Below are 21,679 nucleotides of genomic sequence, written 5' to 3'. Positions count from 1 at the left end.
GGAAGGAAAGAAGGAACGAAGGAAGGAAGGAACGAAGGAAGGAAGGAAGGAAGGAAGGAAGGAAGGAAGGAAGGAACGAAGGAACGAAGGAACAAAGGAAGGAAGGAAGGAAGGAAGGAAGGAAAACACTGGCTCTGGAGTCAAAGAACCTGAGATTAGATCTTGTATCTGATGTTTACTGGCTGTGTGTTGTGTGACCTTGGGCAGATCACAACCTCTCTGGGTCTTCAGTTCCCATTGATAATATGAATAGAATGGACAAGATGGTGTTCTCAGGTCCCTCCCAGCTCTAACTTTCGATCTAGTTTCCTCTATGGGTGACTATAACTATATCCTAGCACCTGGGCCTGAAAGGGTCAGGCTTCCCAATCCGCCTCTGCAGGGGAAATAATAGCCACATATGAAGAGCATGGAACCCTGAGTGATATTCAGAAACAAGGCCATAAGCCAGTTCTCCTGGACTTGGCACATGCTTCTTCGGGAGAAAAGAGCAGTGCTGGCTGCTTGCTGGTGGAATATTCACCGTCAATTCTTGCGGTCTCTGAAATAACTTTAAAAATGGAAATGCTGAATCACACCAACAAGTGCAGTTAAAGCATATCCCCATCCTCCAAGTACCACTGCCCACAGGGAACACAGCACACCAGCCCTGGCAAGAGGACAGCCACTTTTTCCCTCAGGCCCAGAATGTTTACAGAGCCAAGTGCCGACTGCACCATCTCCTCAAGACTTGTAAAAATGTATAAGCTTCTGGAATGTCATTTTAGGTATCCCAATATTAACATTTCAAATTTAACCAGGTTGAAAGGGAAATTAGTTTGTGTTACTACATGGAAAAAAAAGATAAAAAACTTTTAATATAGCAGAAAATTATCTGAGGAACTCTCAGAATAATTTAGCTGAAAGAGCTACAGGAGAACTCTCCATGTAATAACAAGACCTGATACTTCATGTGAGTGTGTGTGTGTGTGTGTGTGTGTGTGTGTGTGTGTGTGTGTTTTCAATGAATGCCTGTGGCAGTCGGGCGATGCCTATGGGCCCCTCCCAGTACAAGCTCACAGTTAAGGTTTGCAAGCACTTTACGTGTGCTTCATTTGACATTCGACAGTTTGATAACAAACCTTCAAAGACAGATGTTATTATTATCCCCATTTTACGGGTGAGAAAACTGAGATGCAAGCAGGCAAAGTCAGTCTTGTCAAACCCAAATAGAAATGGGAGCCACAAAACCATGCATAAGTGTCCCTGAAGACCACATATTGACTTAGAGGACCACATGGTAACATTATCTATATTTTATTGTACTTTTATTTATTTTGTTAAATATCTCCCAATTATTCTTTAATTTGGTTTGGGCTGACTATGTTAATAACTTGAATCTATATACTGTATCAAAATGCATAAAACAAAACAAAAAAATCCCATAAGCCTTGTACTATTAAGTATCATTATACCAGTTTTACAGAGAGAGAAACAGAGACAGAGACACAGAGAGAGAGAGAGAGATTGATTTACAGGTGTTGCTTGTCCAGGAATTAAGTCACCCATATAATAATGTTGGAAATAGGATTCAAACCCAGATCTTTGGGCTTCAGCTGCGTGTTACATCATGGGAAAAATTTCAGTTCAGACTGAAAGTCAACGAAGGACTCATTATGACAAAAACTCACTTCTGCCCTTTAGTGATCACAGCTACAAATCAGGAAAGAACTTCCAAGTCATTTTTTCCAACTGCCTTATTTATAGATAAAGAAACTAAGGCCTGGAGAGGTTAAATGTTTTGGCCAAGGTAGTAGCCAGCTGAGCTGGATTTGAATATGGGTCCTTTGGTATCATCAACCAAAGTCTAGAACATCCAAATAGTTTCTGGACAGAATATTATTTTCCCTAAATAGATTTTGATCAAAAGGAAAAAAAAGCAATTAGCTGCATTTGCTATAATTAAGACTAATTCATTTTGATCATCAGGGATGTAGTAAAAATTGTAAAAGGAATAGATTTTCTGTATGTCTATTGCATACGAATGAGTTCTTGGAATTAGGCAGGTAAGTCTGGAAATGCATTCTAGCCTCATCCACTCACCTGAATCAGTCGCTGTAATCAACAAGACACATTTCTCCTTCGTTTCTCTATCCAGGCTCTGTATGACTTTGAGTTCCCCGCTGGCTGAGAGAATGAAGGCATTATCTTCATTCCCACCAATAAGCATGTATGTCAGTTTGCTGTTGGAGCCTTGGTCATCATCTCTAGCTACAACCTACAAGAAGGAGCAACAGGTAAGACAGCTAATAGTGAAAGGAGGAGGAGAGGTCCAGGAAAGGAAGTAGAAAGGAAAGAATGTTATAATAGATAATGAAGGAATCTATCCTGAATGAAAAAACAAACAAACAAACAAATATTGTAACCAAAGGAGTTGCTAAGATCAAATGAGATAATGGATGTAAATAAAACGCTTTTGTTTGGTTTTTGTTTGTTTGTGTGTGTTTGTTTGTCTACAGTTACCAGTCTGGGGATGACTTCATTCTAGGAGCCTCCTTCTGCCTTTCGACTGAGCTCAAACTATGTATATGGAGCAATATTCCACTTTGCATCTGCTGCTGGTTTCAACTCCACAGAACAAACTGTCTCTCTCAGGACGCCTCATCTCTTCTAAACTCACCAAAGTGCTGCTAATTCAAGCCTTGATTGACACTGCCTCCTTCAACCTCCTCTCCCCTCTGACTTGAAGGGCTGGAGGGCAGAGTATCAAACTCCTCCCAATACCTTCCTTTAGAGAGGGCAGAAACTTTGGCCTCTGTTTCCCTGCCTGGTTGAAACTCCATGGAACAAGGTGTACTACCTTACTCACATCCAGGTACCCCCTGATGTTCCCCTAACAACAAAACTCTCTGGGAAAAAAAAGTACTTACACATCCTTTTAAGTTTAGTCTAAATTATTATTTTTTAAAAAATCTATACAATCAACAATACAATAAATCAAGTCCTGATTTGTACCAGTTGCCAATTTCTGAATTGTAAATGCTCATGCTGAAAATTGAACAATCAGCGGTTAGAGCTGGTTCCAGCACATGCCTTATTTAAACCTACAAACAAAATCACTAGGCATTTTCTAGTAGAATATACATCCCTTGAAGGCAGGAATTATTTCCTTTTTGGCTCTGTATACAAAGTGCCTAGCATGGTTTATTGTACAGTGTAAGCGCTTATTATATCTGTTAAATTGGATTTGTTTAGTTTAAATTGAATCTGTTCTTTTGATTTAAAGTTATCTGTCACTTTCAGAAACATACAGTTAGAGAAATATGTGGATGTGGATTATTATATATATATACATACATGTATATATGTGTGCATATAGGTATAGATGGGTATACATATATGTATAGAGAGAGAGAGAGAGAGGAAGAGAAAATAACATGAGATTATTAAATAGACATTTGTAAAAGATTGATTTTTTCTATCTTACATAGGATGGAAGTATAGCTACTCATGGCTCAGTCTCCGTACTACTTGATGTGGGAGATTTCACTTGACCCATTTTCTAACCAAGTCAGTTCACCCCATCCTTAGGCAACCTGGTAACCCATACTCTCAGGGGCTCACCATATTAATGTCAAACTTAGCTTAGACACCCAATTGACTTAGTCCATTTTAGTTCAGAACTCCTAAGCTCAAGAGAACCATCAGCTGCCTCCCCAGTAACTGGGTTTTAAAAAAGCCTTTGCTAACCATGCAGGGCACAATAGACTTTTTTGAGAGAAAAAAATGGCTTAAAACAAAAATAACCATAATTGCCTTATTTCAGCATACTGACCTGAAGAATTGTCTTTGGCAGCATTCCTAGATTCTCGGGCACATTGATGGAATATGGTGACAGCTCAAATACAGGGACAAAATCATTGATATCTAAGAGAATAATGTCCACTGTGGTGGTGTCCGTCCTGGGGCTGCTGCCCCGATCTGCTGACTGAACAGTTAACGAGTACGTCGGTTTCTTCTCTCGATCCAAAGGCTTAGCTACAGAGAGGATGCCTGTCACAGAGTCAATTCTAAACTCCTGGTTTTCATTTCCACTGAGGAGGGAATAGCGAACCTGTCCATTAGTCCCTTCATCTCCATCAGCAGCATAGACTTGTACTATGTCAGTCCCAGTCAAAATGTTTTCATTAATTTCCACTTTATAAAGGGCCTGTGCAAAAACAGGATTGTTGTCATTGATATCAAGGATGATGACTGCCACTTCCGTAGATGAAGAGAGAGGTGGTTGACCTTTGTCAGTTGCTACTACAGTGAGAGTATAGTTGGACACCTCTTCCCTGTCTAGCTCCCCAGTGAGTCTCACTTCTCCATCAATGGTCCCAATACTGAATTTGTTTCCCAAAGGGTTCAGTAGAGTGTATTCAATATAGCTGTTAGGGCCACTGTCTCGGTCAGTTGCTTGAGCTTTGAATACGACAGTATCAGTGGGGGTGTTTTCTGGAACGTAGGTCAGTTTGGGGGAAATAAAAGTTGGGGCATTATCATTGACATCCAATAGAATGATAGACACTTGAGCAGTGCTGGTATAGCTAGAGGCTGGAGGGAGGGGCATATCATGGACCTGAATAACCAGGTTGTAGAAGGACTGACTTTCACGGTCCAAAGTCTGCCTGATTTTTAGAATACCATTCTTGTCGATAGTAAACTGACCAAGGCTGTCCCCTGAGGTAATGCTGTAAGACAACTGGGAGTTGAGCCCTGAAAGGAAAAAAAAGAGGAAAAAGATTACTTTCCTTCAAAGATATTAACCTAGGTTATAATAAATATGTTGGTAGTTACTTTTGCATTCTTGTTAAATTCTGAACCAAGAATAATAACAGAGTTGAAGAGTTGAGTATCACCATTAAATATGTACATAAATAAAAGTAGTTACATGTTATATTCAGCTTTCAAGAAACATGCATAAAAGCTCTATATATCACTCTACTCACTGTAGTATTAAAACACTATGAATAATTTCCAATAAGTAAGAGGAAAAACATCCCAGAGTAAAAATACACTAACTCCAATCTTCTTTGGCTTTATGACAATGGAAAAGTCACTCAGCCTAAGACTCCTTATCTGTGAAATGTGATAATAACACCAGTAATACTAATTTCATAGGCTTGTAATGAGGTTCGAAAGGAGATAATATATGTAAAATGCTTTATATAGATATCATCTATCCCATAGCTTCTTAATCAGATCTTAGCTGTTGAGCAATGTTAATAGAAGGCATGCAACAACCTCAGCAATTTCAGTCTGACACGTTTTTCAGGGATGGGTAACACAGTTTCTTATGTATAGCATTGGGCATGGGTGTCTTTAACTTTTTTTAAACATATGTCTAAGAAATGGTCTTTAAGAGCATTATTTCTCTCCCAAGTTAAATTTTGTAGAATCAAAACATTTTTAAAATATCTTTGAATGAAATGATAGTAGTAAAATTATAATTTAAAGTACTTTTTTACTTTAAGAAACTCCTTCCTTTAATATGATCAACTATTAATTTGCCCCTATTTAGATCACATTGCGATGTGTCTTTATTAAAAAGTATTTCAGAATGAATTATTTTATTTCATATAATTTTACAAATGAAGATTATAGCATGTGCTTTCATTTGCATAGGACCTGTTCAGATGGGGAAACTTCATCTCTTAATATAGGTTGATACCTTCTCTGTAACTGAGTCCTAGAGAGTTGCCTAAAGCACTGAGTTTAAGTGACTTGCCCAGGGTCACAGAGCTAGTATGTGTCATAGGCAAGACTTGAATTCAGGTCTACTGGATGCTGAGGGCAGTTCTCCACCCACTACTCCCTAGCTGCCCCTCTTTTACAAATGAAACCTAATTAATATTGATGGAGGCACCAACAAAAGTATAATTTGTCTAATTCTTCTGCTAAAAAAGAAAGCAATTTTCCAGGTGGAGGGATGGTTGGGGGAGGAGGTACTGTGCTGTAGAGGAAAGGGCACTAGATTTGAAATCAAATGACCTGAGTTCAAATCCTGGGTCTGACTTTTTATTACCTGTGTCATCTTGGGTGAATCACTTAGCTTTTCTGTGCTCAAGTATTCCTCTCTTTATTTAAAAGGAGGGGGTTTGATTTGGTGACTTCTAAGGCCCCTTCCAGGCTTAAACACAGGAGCCTAGGGAAACGCTCAGGATGAGTGGTTGATTTTTCAGTGGACTTTACAAGTATGTACTGAAAGCAGAGAAGGAAGCCTGGTCAATTCACCCCCGGGGCTAACTTTTTCTCCCGAGCTTCTGAGGCCAGAGGTGCTTGATTTGAAGGATAAAATAGAGTTGGGCATTGGGCCTTGATCCACTGCACAAATCAAATTCCTGGTGATCACACCATGCATAATGGCTCTAAATCCCAGAGAATAAAATCCAACCACTCACACTTTCGTGCAAGGTAGATGTTACTGGGGCTTCAACACCCAATTTCCTTTTAAATACCACCTTAATCCAACAACCCACTCCAACTAGCACTTAATAAGTGCCTACTATGTGCAAGATATGTAGAATCTGGGCAGATAAACATGAGACTGAATAAACTGGAATAAACAGAATAAATTCTGTCTCTGTCTCAACTTTTGTTTCTGTCTCTTTATCTCTCTATTTTTGTCCATCTGTCCCGCTTCCCGAAGTCCCATGAGTAGTAAGCTTTGGGGTCACAATTCAAATTCAGATCCAAATCTAACTACATATCCAGCCTTCTTTACACTAAGCCGTGATCTTTCACCATTAACATCTGATCCTCACAGTGTGTAATTTATTTAAACTTACAGAAGGCAGATACTTTTTTTTTAGACAGTAAGCTGGGTCTAGGGCTAGGTAGGAGAAGGATCTTGGAGTGGATTACTTAGGAGAGTTTTCCAACACTCCTAATGATCCCAAACAACCCTGTGTCATAAGCTACATGGTGACTGTTTGTTGAATGACTCTGTCTTGGAAGAATCAAAACTATGAATTAGGTAAGGGACAGTGGAGGTTCATGGGTGGTGAAAGTCATGCAGAGGTAAGATGGAGAGATTTCCAGCCATGCGAAATGCACATATGATTACTTATTCTTTTGATCATATAGGTTTTTGAGATGAGAGGTAGTACGGTCCTATGGAATGGACATTGAACCCTAGAACTTTCCTCAGCACTTGGGGTCTTCTCAGCCTGGAACATCTCTCTACCACGGCAGCCCCCTTCTGACATTGACGAGTCCTTTCTGGGGGCCTCCCTTCAGGGAACAGACCCAGGTCAGTCATAGTTTATTCCTCACCTAGATATGATTCTGACAATTTGACAAGATGTAGCTACTCGAGTGACTTCTCCCCACTCACCTCCCCACTTCCAGCTTCTTTTTATGTTGTTTTCTCCTGTCAGAAAGGAAGCTCCTTGAGATCAGGGCCTCCTTATTTTTGCTTACATTGGTATTCCTAGGACTTAGGACACTTCCCGAGTACATAGTAATTGATAATAAATGCTCATTGTTCAGACTAGGAAATGAGATCGATCTTAGTTTAAATTTCTCCCTTATCCCCATGAGATGTATGACTACAGCCAAGACTCTGAAACCCTGCCCTCATTTATACACGTTGTACTGACTGTGTTGGGCTGCTGAGGATCAAATGAGAAAAATAAAGCATGTAAGGTATTTTGTAAAACTTAAAATGCTATAAAAAACGTCAGTCATTTGTATTATGGAGGCAGAAGAAGGCTTGGACAGGCACCCTCAAGAGAAATAGCAACACACAAAGAAGCCCATTAAAAAATCTAATTATATTTCCAAGCTGTCTCTGTTTGGGTGGGTGGTCACAAGTTGTCCTCAGAATTGATATATGATAATTGGCTACCAAAGGATGGCCACCCTGACACACACATAAATGAATTCATTTGGAACCCTCTGATGGATTGATGGTGCTTTTTCTATTTCACCATTTTGCTTCAAGCTGTGTAGTAGGTTTCTGTTATAAAAACAAATAATGAAAAGGGGAAAAATAAAAACTGTCAATGTTATTTAAACCAACTGGGGTTGTATTCTGGAAGACAAGAGTCAGAAGACCTGGGTTCAAATTTCACTTCTTTTATGCAAGCTTAAATGATCTTGGGCAAGTGTCCTCATGTCCCTGGACCTCAGTTTCTCTTTCTGTAGATGAAGGAGTTGGACTAGGTCTTGAGGATCCTTTCCAATCTTTATGCTGCTATGTACATGTCCATGATCAATGCCCACTATACGTGGAAAAAATTGGAAGCCGTAGTTCAGTCTATTATTCAGTCAATTAGCATTTATCAAGTGCCTAGTATTCACCAGGCACTGCGCTAAGTACTAGGGAAACACTCAAAAAAATTAAAATAATGACGACTACAAGAGTGCCTGTCCTCAAGCAGCTCATAGTCAATGTGGGTGACAACATGCAAACAACTATGTAAAACCAAACCACAGATAGTATAAATTAGAGCTAATTGACAGAGGAAGCTCCTGAGATTTTTTTTTTTTTGTAATTTTAATTTTTTGGAGAAAATTGGGGTTGAGCGACTTGCCCAAGGTCACACAGCCAGAAAAGTGTCTGAGGCTGAATTTGAACTCGGGTCCATCCTGACTCCAGGGCTGGTGCTCTATCCACTGCACCACCTACGTATCCCTGGATTTAGAGCTACAAGAGAACTTAGAATAAATCTCTTCCAACTCCACCACTACACAGAGAATCAAACTAAGGTCCAACAAAGAAACAAGAAACAAAGGCAGGCTTAGAACCAAGTCTTCTGACTCCAAATTGGGATCTCTCCACTAACTAGACCATTCGGAAAGTGCTTTATCTGGTATTTCTAGGCTACACAGCAGGCCCGCTTGTAGCAGAACTTCAGTGGCTTGACCTCTAAGGCCTCCTTCCAGTTCCACCCTTATGATCTTAGAGTCCCAAGTTAACCTGTAAGTGCCTTAGTTTTCTCATCTGTAAAATGAGAGCATTGGACTCAGTCTTTATGCTCTTTTTGGGCTATAAGTTTATGACCCCATGAATCAAGATGGCAGCCATTCTTTAGTAGTGACAAACTGATTCTACTTAAATTTTTAGTAGTCATGAAAGTGACATCACTAAGCAACTCTGGTTATGGGACTAACCCATGACCTCTGTGGTATAAGGCAGATTACCTTTCCTATGTGGGCCTTAGTTTTCTTTTTTATAAAATGGGGTTGTGGGGTTTAGATTGAATGAGCTCCAAGGTCCCCTCTAGTGCTAAATCTAAGCTCTATGACCTGATCTCACTCATGGCAGGAATGTGGTCTCTGCCTCATAGGCTCTCTAGTTTCCCTCAAAGCAAAGCTCAGGTGTTACCTGCTCTAAAACAGCTTCCCTGACAGCCATTACCTCCCTCTGGAAAATGTTTCAGATACAATTAAAAAAAGGATTAGTGTATAAATTTTATGTTCCCAACAGAATATAAGCTCATTTGCAGCTCACATTGTCTTCTTTTTGTATCCCTAGGGCCTGGCATAGAGCCTTGTCCACATGGGGCACTTAATATTTTTATTAGTACTTACATTTTGTTAAATTGAATGGACACAAGAGCATTCAGCAGATCAAAGAATAGAGGCACTTCGGAACAAGCCAAAGCAGCCGTGCGTGGAGTCAGAAATTGCTATTTTGCTTAACTTGGGGTTACATTAGGTTAAGAATACAAACACCAAAATAAATCGCAAGGGGAAGGAATTCCCTGTGTTTGAATCACATTTGTTCAAGCAAGGGACTTTAGAAGCTGCACTAATTAAAGAGAGTCTGAGCAAAAGTCAACCAGTGGAGAATGCTTCATAAAATTCTCCATTTCCATATAAGGAAGAGTCAACAAAGGCATCGAATGAACAGCACTCATCCCATGACTGTAACCGAACCTCTGCAATTATAGGGCAGGCAAGCCATCTCCTTTTATATTTTTCTTTCTTTCTTTCTTTTTTCGTTCCTTCTTTCTTTTTTCTTTCCTTTCCTTCCTTCCTTTCTTCCTCTGGTTTTTGCTTCCTTTTTTTTTCTTTCTTTCCGTTCTCTCTCTCTCTCTTTAAGAAAAAAATTCTTGAAAAGGTTAGTTAGTGACTCTGGACATGTTCCATGCTTCTAGAAACTACATGTTGACATTTTAAAACACAGAATTACTTGCGAACTTTTTATTATCTTTCAAAATGTGATGCTCAGAACCATTTTTCTTTGTACAGAATGCTCAAACCACAAATAGAGTGAATGTGTTATTTGGAAATTCTATACTTTGTCCATCTGTGTTGGAATTTGGTGGGGTTTTATATTCTACCTTATAGCCCCACTGGAAATAATCTAGTTTTGTACACTTGGTGGTCAGTGTGCTAAAAGAGTTCCACTGAATGATCATTCTAATACCTTTGATTTAATTTGTCACATTTTGGGAAGGGTTATATATAAAATTATAAGTAATCAGTTATGGTGCATTTTATTATAATTTACACTTCAGTAACTTTATTTATCTTTTTTTTTTATGTGGCAGTTGGGGTTAAGTGACTTGCCCCGAGTCATACAGCTAGTGAGTGTTATGTGTCTGAGGCCAGATTTGAACTCAGGTCCTCCTGACTCCCGGGCCAGTCTCTATCCACTGTGCCACCTAGCTGCCCCTTCAGTAACTTTTAAGACTTAAGGCTTATAAGGTTGTTTTCTTTTATGTAAATAGTATGAGTATTATTATCATCTCCATTTATACAGGCAAGGGAAAGTGAGGAGAATGGAATAAGCACTTCTTCAGTACCTACTGTGTGACAGTCGATGTGCTAAGCACATTGATGTCTTAACAACCCTGGAAGAAAGAAGCTATTATTATCCCTGTTTCACAGATCAAGAAACCAGACAGACAGAGGGTAAGTGACTTAACCACTGTTACTTAGCTAGTAAATGACTGAGGTAATATTTGAACTCCGTCTTTCTGACTCCAGATCCAGTACTCTTTCTGGGAGCCAGCAACTTCAGAGCCACTCTAGGCCAAGAGGTAGCTGAACCAGAATGCTCTGCAAGTGGTCTTCTTTCTATTCCACCATTTAGAACTGTGTCATTCAATCCACTGAATGCTGAATTGGGCTCAGAAACCAAGGGTTCACATTTCATCTCCAACACACCACCAGGTATGACATTAGGATAAGTAATTCAGCCTCTCTGAGCCTCCATATTTTAAGGTTTATAGGGACCTCATCATGTCCAATCAATTGTATGATTTGGACCTGCCAATGAGAAAGAGGTTCTACCTGAACTATCTGGTTTTCTTCATCCATTAAGAAATCCATGAAGTACAATCCATTTACCCCCATTAGGTCTTTGCTGACTATAAAATATGTCGGCTGCTTACACTTAGCAATCCTAATGAGGGCTTGATATGCAAAGCATCTACAGCTTGACTCTCCCATATTCTGAAAGGTATATTTGTTGAGCTCTGTGGTCCTCAAATATATAAGGTCTAGACAGTTACTGCAATGTGTTAAGACCTTCTTGATTCAAACAGTTCCATGTCCATGGGTTCAAATCCCACCACTTTTACTTCCTGGGTGATCTTGGACAAATCATTGAATCTTTTTGGGTCTCAGTTTCCTCCTCTATAAAATGAGAACATGGACTAATAAAGTGCAAATTCTCAAAGAGAGAACATGCTAACTAATATAACTGAGTGGTCATTTTGCAGTAAACAAGTTTATCAAAATCCTTTTTTTTATCATTATCTTTGAATGGTATAAAGAACAGGAACTCTGTCTTATAATTCAGGTCATTTGGCAGGAAACTATTCTGATAAAGTATTCAGAACTGAAACAATGACACAAGGTTGCCTGCAATATTGACCAGTCACAGTTAAAGAAACAGCACATAAAAGGTGACCAGCATTAAGTAGTCTACACAGATGATGTGTGTGTATCTCTATGTGCTTTAGGAAGGTCCGTCACAATATCAAAAGAACCTTCTAATCTCCTCTAGCAAATGCACTTTTAGATTTTAATTCTGAGATAAAATGCATGCCAGTTGAATGTCTATGAGTTTTCTGTAATTCATAGTGGGTAAATCATAAATCCCTCTTCCTGATCTTAAATTAAGTCCTGACAACAAAAATCCTCCAAACTCTAGATGGAAGGCAAATTTTGAATCCCTCACCAGAGCTCTTCAAGCCAAGCTAGATGACCACTTGTTGAAGATAATGTTAAGGAGATACAGGATCAGGCACTGTTTGGACCAAATGGACCCTGAGGGACCCTATAGCCTGAAGAACTCTTAATTAAGTACTCACAATAAAGATATCCTAGTGCATTTGGCTGATTAATTATTCAATTCATTGATTTCTCAATTTTTATAAATGGTTTTCTTGGATAACAGATTACAACTCCAAGCATTTAAGAGACAGTTGGATGACTGCTTTAACCTCAGATAGTTAAGGAGTCCTCCTCCTAAGGATAACATTTTTCTTTGTTGTTTGATCCCATCATCCTCCCTTTTCTCTTCTGGGAGGCTGCCCCACAGCCTCCCAGAACATTCTTCTCTTTGAAGAGAAAGTTGGTCAACCTCTATTCTCCTCCTTTGCCTTTCTGGACTTTATACCATGTCTCCATGGAGTTTCCCCTTCCCACTCCCCAAACTTCACCAACACTTCCTATACACACACACACACACACACACACACACACACACCATATACAGACATTTTTTAGCTCCTGTTTATATGTCATCTTCCCCTACTAAACCTCCCCAAGGTCAAGCACTGTCCCATCTTTCTTTCTTTGTTTTTGCCTGTATCTCCAGTGCTTAGCATGGTACCTGGCATACAGTAAGCATTTAATAAATGTTTGTTGTCTTGCCCTGCCTTACCTGATTTCTCCCTTCATTCTAGTTCCTTAGCTGCTACTTTCAAATGTGTTCAGGTCTTCCTCATCCTAAAAACATAACTAATTGGGCAAACAATAGAAGGCTTCTTGGCCCTTCTTGGCTATTGACTCAAGCTAACATCTGATATCTCTCATTCATTTCACCACTAAAATCCTAGAAAGACTCATCTGTTTGTTACCCGTTTTCTCATCAATCAACCCCTTGAAACCTAACTGTATAAGGAAACTACTTTCTCAAAGCTCCTATGTGCTAAATCAAATGACCCTTTCAGCCCTCATCTTCTTTGAACTATCGGAACTTTTGGACACTATTGAATAATATTTCCTTTTGTACACCCTTACTTTCCTTGCTCCCAAGGCACTCATTTATCCTATTTCCCCTTCTTCCTGTCTTTTCACTCCTTTTCAGCTTCCTCGGCAGGATCAATATCCAACTCACAGACCCATTTATCCAGCGAGTAAATGTATTCCTCCAGGGACTATCCTGAGTCTCTTGGTTCTGTCTCTACCTTCTTTCATTTGGTGATCTCATCTTCTTCCGTGGGTACAATTACCTCTACATAGATAACTCCCAAATTCCTATACACAAATGTACGTACCCTAAACTCAAGTGTTGTATCTCCAAATGCCTGTTAAACGTCCTTGTCTGGATGTCCTGCCAGACCCTCAGCCTCATCATGCCCCAATATGCTTATCGCTGCCAACCCACACTCACAAACATTTCTATCTCTGTTGATTGAACCTTTCTATACCTGTACACACAGGTTCATAACTTCAGATGATATCATTCACACCTATGGTCATCTCTACATTACTTACATACATACTCATACATCACTTCTCACCTCTCAAAGTAGTTAAGAGACTTGACCAGGGTCACAAAGCTTACATCACAGGTAGAATTTGAACCCAAGTTTTCCTGACACCAAATCACTCTTATCTACTATATCCCAAAATGTAGTGATTTTTATCACCATTAATAACATAAAAGAAATCTGATCCTATCTTAGAAGAATAAAATTTACCGTTATAGAAATGACCATCATCAGCATCAGTGTCATTAAATATGTGAAGAATGGACCTGAGAGATGGGAAATAGAAGACAATTTGGATTCTCTCACATCACTATCTCTCTCTCTCCCTCTAATCCATGCATCAAAGGAATGCTAAACCCAGGGCTGGCCATAACACTTCGCTCGAAAACTGAACAGTCATGTAACCTCTCAGCCTCAGCTTCTTTATCTATAAGATGTGTGTGTGTGTGTGTGTGTGTGTTTGTGTATGTGTGTGTGTACACTTGATGAGCCTCTAAGGTCCAAATCTATGAGAGTGATATTAGAGTCTATTTAATGCAACCCTACATTTTACAGATGAGAAAGCTAAGACCTAAGGAACCTGAATGATTTGCTTAAGGTGACATGTCAAAAATGGGATTTGAGCCAAGTAAAGCATCATTCTACTTTCCCTCTCTGCCTCCCTCTAGGGAATCTTAAAACATTTCAAACAGTGCTCACATTCTTTGGTTTCAAATTGTTCTACACCCTTGTCCTTCCTTGCCTTTATTAATTATATTGCCTTCTAAATGCTACTTATAACTAACCCTGAGAAGAAACAGCAGAGTACGAAACAGCAAAGATAGAGGACAGGACTGAGATTGCCTAAAGGTTATCCCAAGTTACAGGAGGGAGAGCAGTCTAAGTTAGAGCTGATCCTGCATTATTTAGACTGTCTGGGGACTCCGTGAAATTTGTTTCCTTCCTTCTGGGGGTTAAGTCTCTATTCATTCTTACTGATGTGTGATTGACTCCTGTGGAAGATGAGAGGGAGAAAATAAGCACTTCTCTCCTCTTTGACTCAGGGAAAGCCAACATGTTTGCCCAGCATATTCTGGATTACCTTACTCTTTACTGTCATATGTTTACATTATTAGAGAATGGCCAGTGAAGTCAGATTTCTAAAGAAAAAATGGAAAGTTCATTTGCAAAGTCCTCAAAAAAGATGAGATTGTTACAGGTCATAAATTTTAGGGCTGGTAAGGATCTGTCAAGATCATCTCATCCAATTTCTTTCATGTCACAAATGAGGAAACAAAGTGCAACTGATCCTACGGTGTAGTGGAAAGAGGACAAGAACTAGAGTCAGAGAACCAGATTTCAAATCCTACTTCCAAAATTTAAAACCTGTCTGGTCCTCAGTTTCCTCATTTGTAAATTGAGGGGGCAGGACTAAATCCCACCTTTGAGAGATCCCTTACAGTTTGACATCTGTGATCCTATGTGAGTTACATAAAGTAACATAGCCAATTAAGAGCAGCATCGGGATTTAAACCCAGATCTCATCTAAAAAGTAAGAGGTTTGGAATTGATGGTCTCTCTTCCAGTTGTAAATCTAGGATCTTTATTATTTTCTAATTCTAAATCCAGAGGCCACATCATGATGCTAGTGTACAGAACAATTCAAAGGTATACAAAATCCCAGTAGAATATAAGCTCCTTGGGGGCAGGGCCATTTTGGTTTTGTCCTATATCCCAAGTACCTTGCATAGTACCTGGCACTTAGCAGGTCTTAAATAAAGGCTTGCTGGATTGAATTAAATTGGACTGTTAGCATCTGGGCTCTAACAGGACAGAGAGCATGCTCAGAACCAAAGGATCCATGTTTGAGAAATGATCATGATGGTGAACTATGTTCCAAAGTTTTGTTATGCTCCTAAAGACTATTGACTTCCAATGGCAAAATTAGGCATCTATTTTCAAGTATTTCCTTTAAAGTTTTCTCTTTAGTTTTTCCCTTCTGAGAACTTTATTTATCCTTGGCATTTTACTAAAGAACTCCAACTCATAGCATTTATAGCTGTCAGAAATCCATACAAAACGTAATAATTATAGCTCTTACCTTGATAAATGGAACTCCTGTAAATATGTGTTACAGTAAGTTCACAAAAGGCAGAAGAAATGCTTTTTAATGAGGATGAACAAGAAATTATTTTATAACAGCTAATAACATGTCCCAAAAAAAGCTTAATCATATACCAATTACTCACCATCATCAGCATCAGTAACATTAAATACAAGAATTGTGGATCCTAGAGGTAGATTCTCCATTAAAGATGTGCTATATGAAGTCAAACTGAACACTGGTGGATTGTCATTCACATCAAGAATATTAAAATAAACACGGATGGTCATGAATTGTCCTCCACCATCTTCTGCACGGGCAGTGAGGATATAGTACTGCCGTGTTTCATAGTCTAAGCTTCGAGTCAAATTAAAGACTCCAGTGACTGGATTAAGGAAAAATATCCCATCTTCATCATCTTCACTCACAGTGTATGTAATTTCTCCATTCACACCAGAATCATCATCCGTAGCTAGAATGGCAGCCACTAGAGAGCCTGGAAGAGAATTTAAAAATCCCCCTAAATTAATTCTCTGAGAATTATTAATTTTGGAGAGGTGTAATTTCATCAGTGTGGAGAACTCCATCAGTGTGGAAATTCCACCAACTCAGATCAATCCTCGGCCAAAACGTATAGTCTTAGAGAGTTTCATGGGGCACGATTAAGTTAAATGATTCACCTGTGACATGAGCTTCTTGCTGTCCCACAAACAAGACACTCCATCTCTCAGCTCTGGGATTTTTTCTATCTGTCCCCCATGCCTGAAATCTTCTCTTTCCTCTTCTCTGCTTACTGCCTCCCCTGGCTTTTTTCAGGTCACAACAAAAAATTCCATCTTCTATAGGAAGCCTGTCCCAACTCCACTTATTTCTAGTGCTCTCCCTCAATTAATTATGTCCTATTTATACTGAATATAGTTTGTTTATGTGTATTTGTTTGTTGTCTCCCCTACTAAATTGTATCTCTTTCTGTATCCCCAGCACTTAACACAGTGCCTGGCTTAATACTCGTTGCTTAATATTGATTGATTGATTGATTGACCTGTGGACACATAGTTGACATTCAAATCAACAAATGCAGTTTTAAAAAATCATTAGGCATCTACTATATTTCAGCTGATGTGCTAAGTGCTGAGTTTTTAAAAAAGGCACAAGTACCTATTCTGTAAGATCTTACATTGGAATAATATGTGTTAGAGGTTATACATGACCGTAGGTCTCCCAGAGTTCAAAGTCAATTGTTCCTCTTGCTATCTTACTACACTGCCTATTGGCAAAATGAAATTACCAAAATAATACAAGTATTTTTTTCTTTAAAAAAAAGTTTTAACTCAATATCAACGTCTTCACTCCATCTCAGGGAAGAAATGTGTTTATTCATCTAGTGTGAGAGCCTATCAGCTGACAGATACACATCATATAGGTGTTAGTGGCACAGCAGATAGAGTAGCTGGCCTGGTATCAGGAAGACTTGAGTTCAAATCTGACCTCCAACACTCACTAGTTGTGTAAGCCTGGACAAACCACTTCATTTCTGCCTGTCTCAGTTTCCTTAACTGTAAAATAGAGATAATAGCAGCTCCTAATTTACAGGATATTTGTGAGGATCAAATGAAATTATAACATTTATATAGCACCTACTATGTGCCAGGCACTGTGCTAAGCATTTTACAAATATTTCATTAATTAGTAAAGCATCTAGCACAGTGCCTGGTACATAGTAGGCATTTAATAAATGTTCATTCCCTTCCCATTAATAGTGTCTTATTATTCTCAAATGGTGCACAAAACATAATATCTGTATCCCCATTCAAACATAGATGCATATACACAGAGCAGATCTCATCTTTGTAATATATGGAAAACATTCTCTTTGGAATACAAGCAACATTTTGAGTCATGCATCATGTTGTCATATCATATTATTATAATATAGTGGAAAGAAAACTTGACCAGGAGTCAGAACTCTTTAGCCCTGTGACTTCAAATGAGTTAGTCAACTGATATCAGCTTCAGTTTCCACATCTGCAAAATGGAGATAAAATAATAGGACCTTCCTGACTTGCCTTTTGGCATTATTAGAAAACTCTTCACAATTTGGCTTCAACCTCCCTTTTGTCCAGACTTATCTCATATTACATATTTTCATGTATTCTATATGACAACTTAACAGGAAGCTGTCAGCCCCTCCACCCCTTTGCCCCCTTCCCAAGTCTTATCCCCCATCTCTGTGAATGCATAGGTTCCTCTGTCTGTTAAAGTCCCTCCCTTCCTCTTAGGGATAAGCCCTCTTCCATGAAGCCTTCTCACTCCCTCTAATTCCCTGTCCAGAAGAAGGCAACCTCTCTCCACAAATATCTCAGAGAATTTTTCCTTGATTTACCCTTGAACTCATATCATGACATGATCTCTTGGATCAATCATTTGCGCACAATTCTCTCTGCTACTGAAGTGGTACCAAGGGTACTTTCAGTGAACCTACAAAGGATGAGTCGTACTTTTTGTGGTTGTTCAGTTGTTTAAGTCATGTCAGACTCCTCAGATACTGAAGTGGCTTGCCATTTCTTTCTCCAGCTCATTTCCAAATGAGGAAGTTGAGGCAGAGTTAAATGACTTTTCCAGGGTCACACAGCTAGTAAGTGTCTGAGGCGATTTGAACTCAGGAGGATGAGTCTTTGTGACTCTAGGGACAGTACTCTAACCACTGCACCACCAAGCTGCACCATAATACTTTTAGTCACCGACAAAAAGCAGTGTTTTATCTATCTATGCAACAGTCCATAGAATATTAGACTGCAATAACAGCAGGAGAACGACGCATCCTAGGACGATTTCTACCTGCACCCTATTGAAAAAGATGAGAGCAAGATAACAGCAAATGACCCGAACATAATAGGTCAAGGTCTGCAAAAAATCTTATGTATATTGGTTCATTTGATTCTCATAACAGTAAAGAATTACTACTCTCTACAAATCATACACACAGACATAAATCCAAATACATAAAGAATTCATTAAGAGCACTCTAAGAACTGTTATGAAGAGCCTTGCACTTTGTAAATCTAGAAACCTCAACTTCCTGTGTTCCCAGAACCTGCAATTCTGGGAAGTTTCTTTAATGGTTTAGTCCAATCTTATCACTTTGACTTCTTAGTGTTGTACTGTTACTACTCTGACTCACCTTCTATGTTGTTAAAGAAAGATGAAATTTCAGGATTTCTAATAGGTAAGATACAAGACTTCCATTTGGGTAAAAAACTCAACAAAATAATAGTAACACAAGCCATTATCTTCAAGCACAAACTGATGAGTGGATGGGTGTATAGTGAGAATAATTGAAAAGATCAAACCTATCTCAACCTTTCTCCTAAAAGGTTAGGTAAATTTGACTTAATCATTGTTACTTCTATTTCAGATGAAATAAAATGTCAAGTGACTTTCATACTTAACAACAAACATTTGCATTGCACTTTGTGCTTTTCAAACTTTATTGTTTTCAGAAAAAAATTGTTAAAAATATTATACTTAATAATCTGTAGCTAATTTTCTATTTGTAGCTTTGTATTGTAACTGTGACTCCATGCAATCACCATTCCAACCTAGGACAATCCACTAACTTCCTCCTGCATAGTCTCATCGTGGTAGAGGGCTAACCCCAAGGTTCTCCAGCCTTCATCAGCAGAATACAAGCTCTGGAAGCTTCTACCATATTGAAAATATTTGTAGCAATGACTGGACAGTTGGCTTTGTGTCTATTTCTCAATTGCGCAAGGACTAGCATGGATTAGAATGGAGATGCTCATCACATGTTACCTATAGAAGGATGGGTGCTTTTGGTTATGGCCACGTGAAAAGTTAGTCTTAGGGTATAGAAAGGTATACAGGATATATAGATGTACGATATTAGATGAAGATGAGTCCATGCCTATCATAGAACTCTGAAATATTTCCATGGTAAATTAAGAAATGATTTAAAATGTCAAACATTTTTGTGGTGCAATTCTGACTGAGGCATAATGGACTAATAAAAAAGAGAATGACCTCAGCACATAAGTGATTTCCCAAACTGTAAGCATTCTCATAGATCATGCTACTTTTCAATCAAATTTCACCATGGATAACCTCAAGCAAAATTCCAGATTCAACCTTAGTGTTTTGTCTGTTAGAAAATGCAACAGATATTTTATATAGTAAGTAATTAAATGGTACTTCCAGCTCCCATATGAGCTCCTCTAGGGCAGGGATAGTATTTCATATTATTCTTTTTATCCCTATTGTCAAGGACAGGCTTTATATAAAGTAGGAACTTAGCAATTATTATTAATATGACCTTTGAATATTTAAAGACATTATGAATTAATTCTAAAGACATAGGAATTCAATATCTAAAAAAGTGGTCATCACCATCATAATTTATGCAAGAATATGCTGAAAAGCCAAACAGAATTTGGGGGCAGGTAACTATACCCATGGGAGACTATTAAGCATCTCAAGGGCCAACAATAATTTTTATGACAAATAGTTTCTAGCAAAATTTAATTGAAATTTGTTATCAATAATAACTGGAGAAGTGATGAAAAGGGTCAAAAAGGGTAGTCACAGAAGAATGAGAGTCTGCCTATCACTTACCAGGTGTGGTATCTTCTGGAATGTCAAAAGAGTACACGGGTCTGGAGAACTTGGGTATATGGTCGTTCACATCACTAATGGTGATGTTTATCCTCATATCTGAAGACTGCAGGCCATCATCTGCTCGAACCAATAAAGAGTACTTGGAACGGCGTTCTCTGTCCAAGCGCTTGGTGGCAATCAGTTCTCCTGACTCTGGGTCAATATGGAAGCTGTCATCTGCACCACTAATGATTGCATAGGTGACAAGAGCATTGGCACCCTAGAAGAGAAAGAGAAAGCACCTAAATTACCCCAGAAAGAAGAAGCAAAAACAAAAATTGTATCTTGTAACCAAGTCACCAAAATCATATTTATTCTGTCAGACTTTGGCTTAAGCATTTTCTTTAAATCTTGCTGTTGTACACCCTTTGTTTTTGAAAAGGACCAGTGGCGCCATGGGGTGATGTCTTGACTTGCTCATGAATTGGATTTAAGTGAGGCAGAGTTGCACAAGGTCATCAGCCTCACACTCTCTTCCACAGGCATCAGAGTCCGATGGCAGGACAAAAGTCAAGATGACTGGAGATGGCCTGGGATGCAGTGGATGACCTTGGCATCTTCAAACTCTGACCAGGCTCTAAGCTTTCCACAGTATCTGCTTCAGCTGCTTTCATAACTGTTGGAACAAGTCATTCTCATCCACCCATTCTGCAGGGGAAAGTCTTCCCGTGCTTAGGGTAGACATCCCTCTAACACATAAATGGGATTGAGGCTTGTCGGTTACCCTCAACCTGGGTCAGCCTATCTGCCAAGACAGTTTTACCAGGGTATGGCCACTGTGCATGCTACAGCTTCTTGGAACCACAGGTCAGAGTTGGGTGGAGGGGAGCAGCAAGGGTGAATAAGTGGTCCTGAAAAGGGTTGGACAACCCTCACACCAGAGGTACTGGTTCTCCAGAACACCCCATACATCCCTTAAAACCTCATACCATGGAAACAATGGATGATTACTCCCTGTTTCATCTAGTTAATAAATAAAAATGAAGCCTCTAAACCTTGTGTTAATACTTTTAGACGTTCAATAAAGATATTTAGCTAGCTATGATAGATGGTGTGTCTTGATGGCTACCATACCGAACCTGGAGTCAAAAATTAAGCAGCATTTGCTAAGCACCTATAATGTATCAGGAAATGTGATAGACCTTGGAGAAACAAATGTAAAACAGAGCCATTCCCTGACCACCAGGACCTTAGAGTAAACACTAATGTGAGGCATTTGGTGAGA

General features: G+C 39.0%; 1 protein-coding gene across 1 annotated transcript in view; it reads right to left on the bottom strand.

The window, feature by feature from the left end:
- FAT4 (FAT atypical cadherin 4) overlaps window positions 1-21,679 on the bottom strand; it is a 221,810-nt gene that overhangs the window by 92,860 nt on the left and 107,271 nt on the right. The window contains exons 3-6 of the mRNA XM_027854535.1: window positions 20,413-20,674; window positions 15,929-16,279; window positions 3,815-4,737; window positions 2,083-2,257 (exon numbers count right to left, since the gene is read on the bottom strand). Coding sequence (XP_027710336.1) covers window positions 2,083-2,257; window positions 3,815-4,737; window positions 15,929-16,279; window positions 20,413-20,674 — 1,711 coding nt within the window. The remainder of the gene's footprint in view (window positions 1-2,082; window positions 2,258-3,814; window positions 4,738-15,928; window positions 16,280-20,412; window positions 20,675-21,679) is intronic.

The sequence above is a fragment of the Vombatus ursinus genome, unplaced genomic scaffold, assembly GCF_900497805.2.
Source record: "Vombatus ursinus unplaced genomic scaffold, bare-nosed wombat genome assembly UNPS02010461.1, whole genome shotgun sequence".
NCBI lineage: Eukaryota > Metazoa > Chordata > Mammalia > Diprotodontia > Vombatidae > Vombatus > Vombatus ursinus.
Note: the sequence above shows the minus strand (reverse complement) of the source record. Positions and strands in the feature narration are given on the sequence as shown.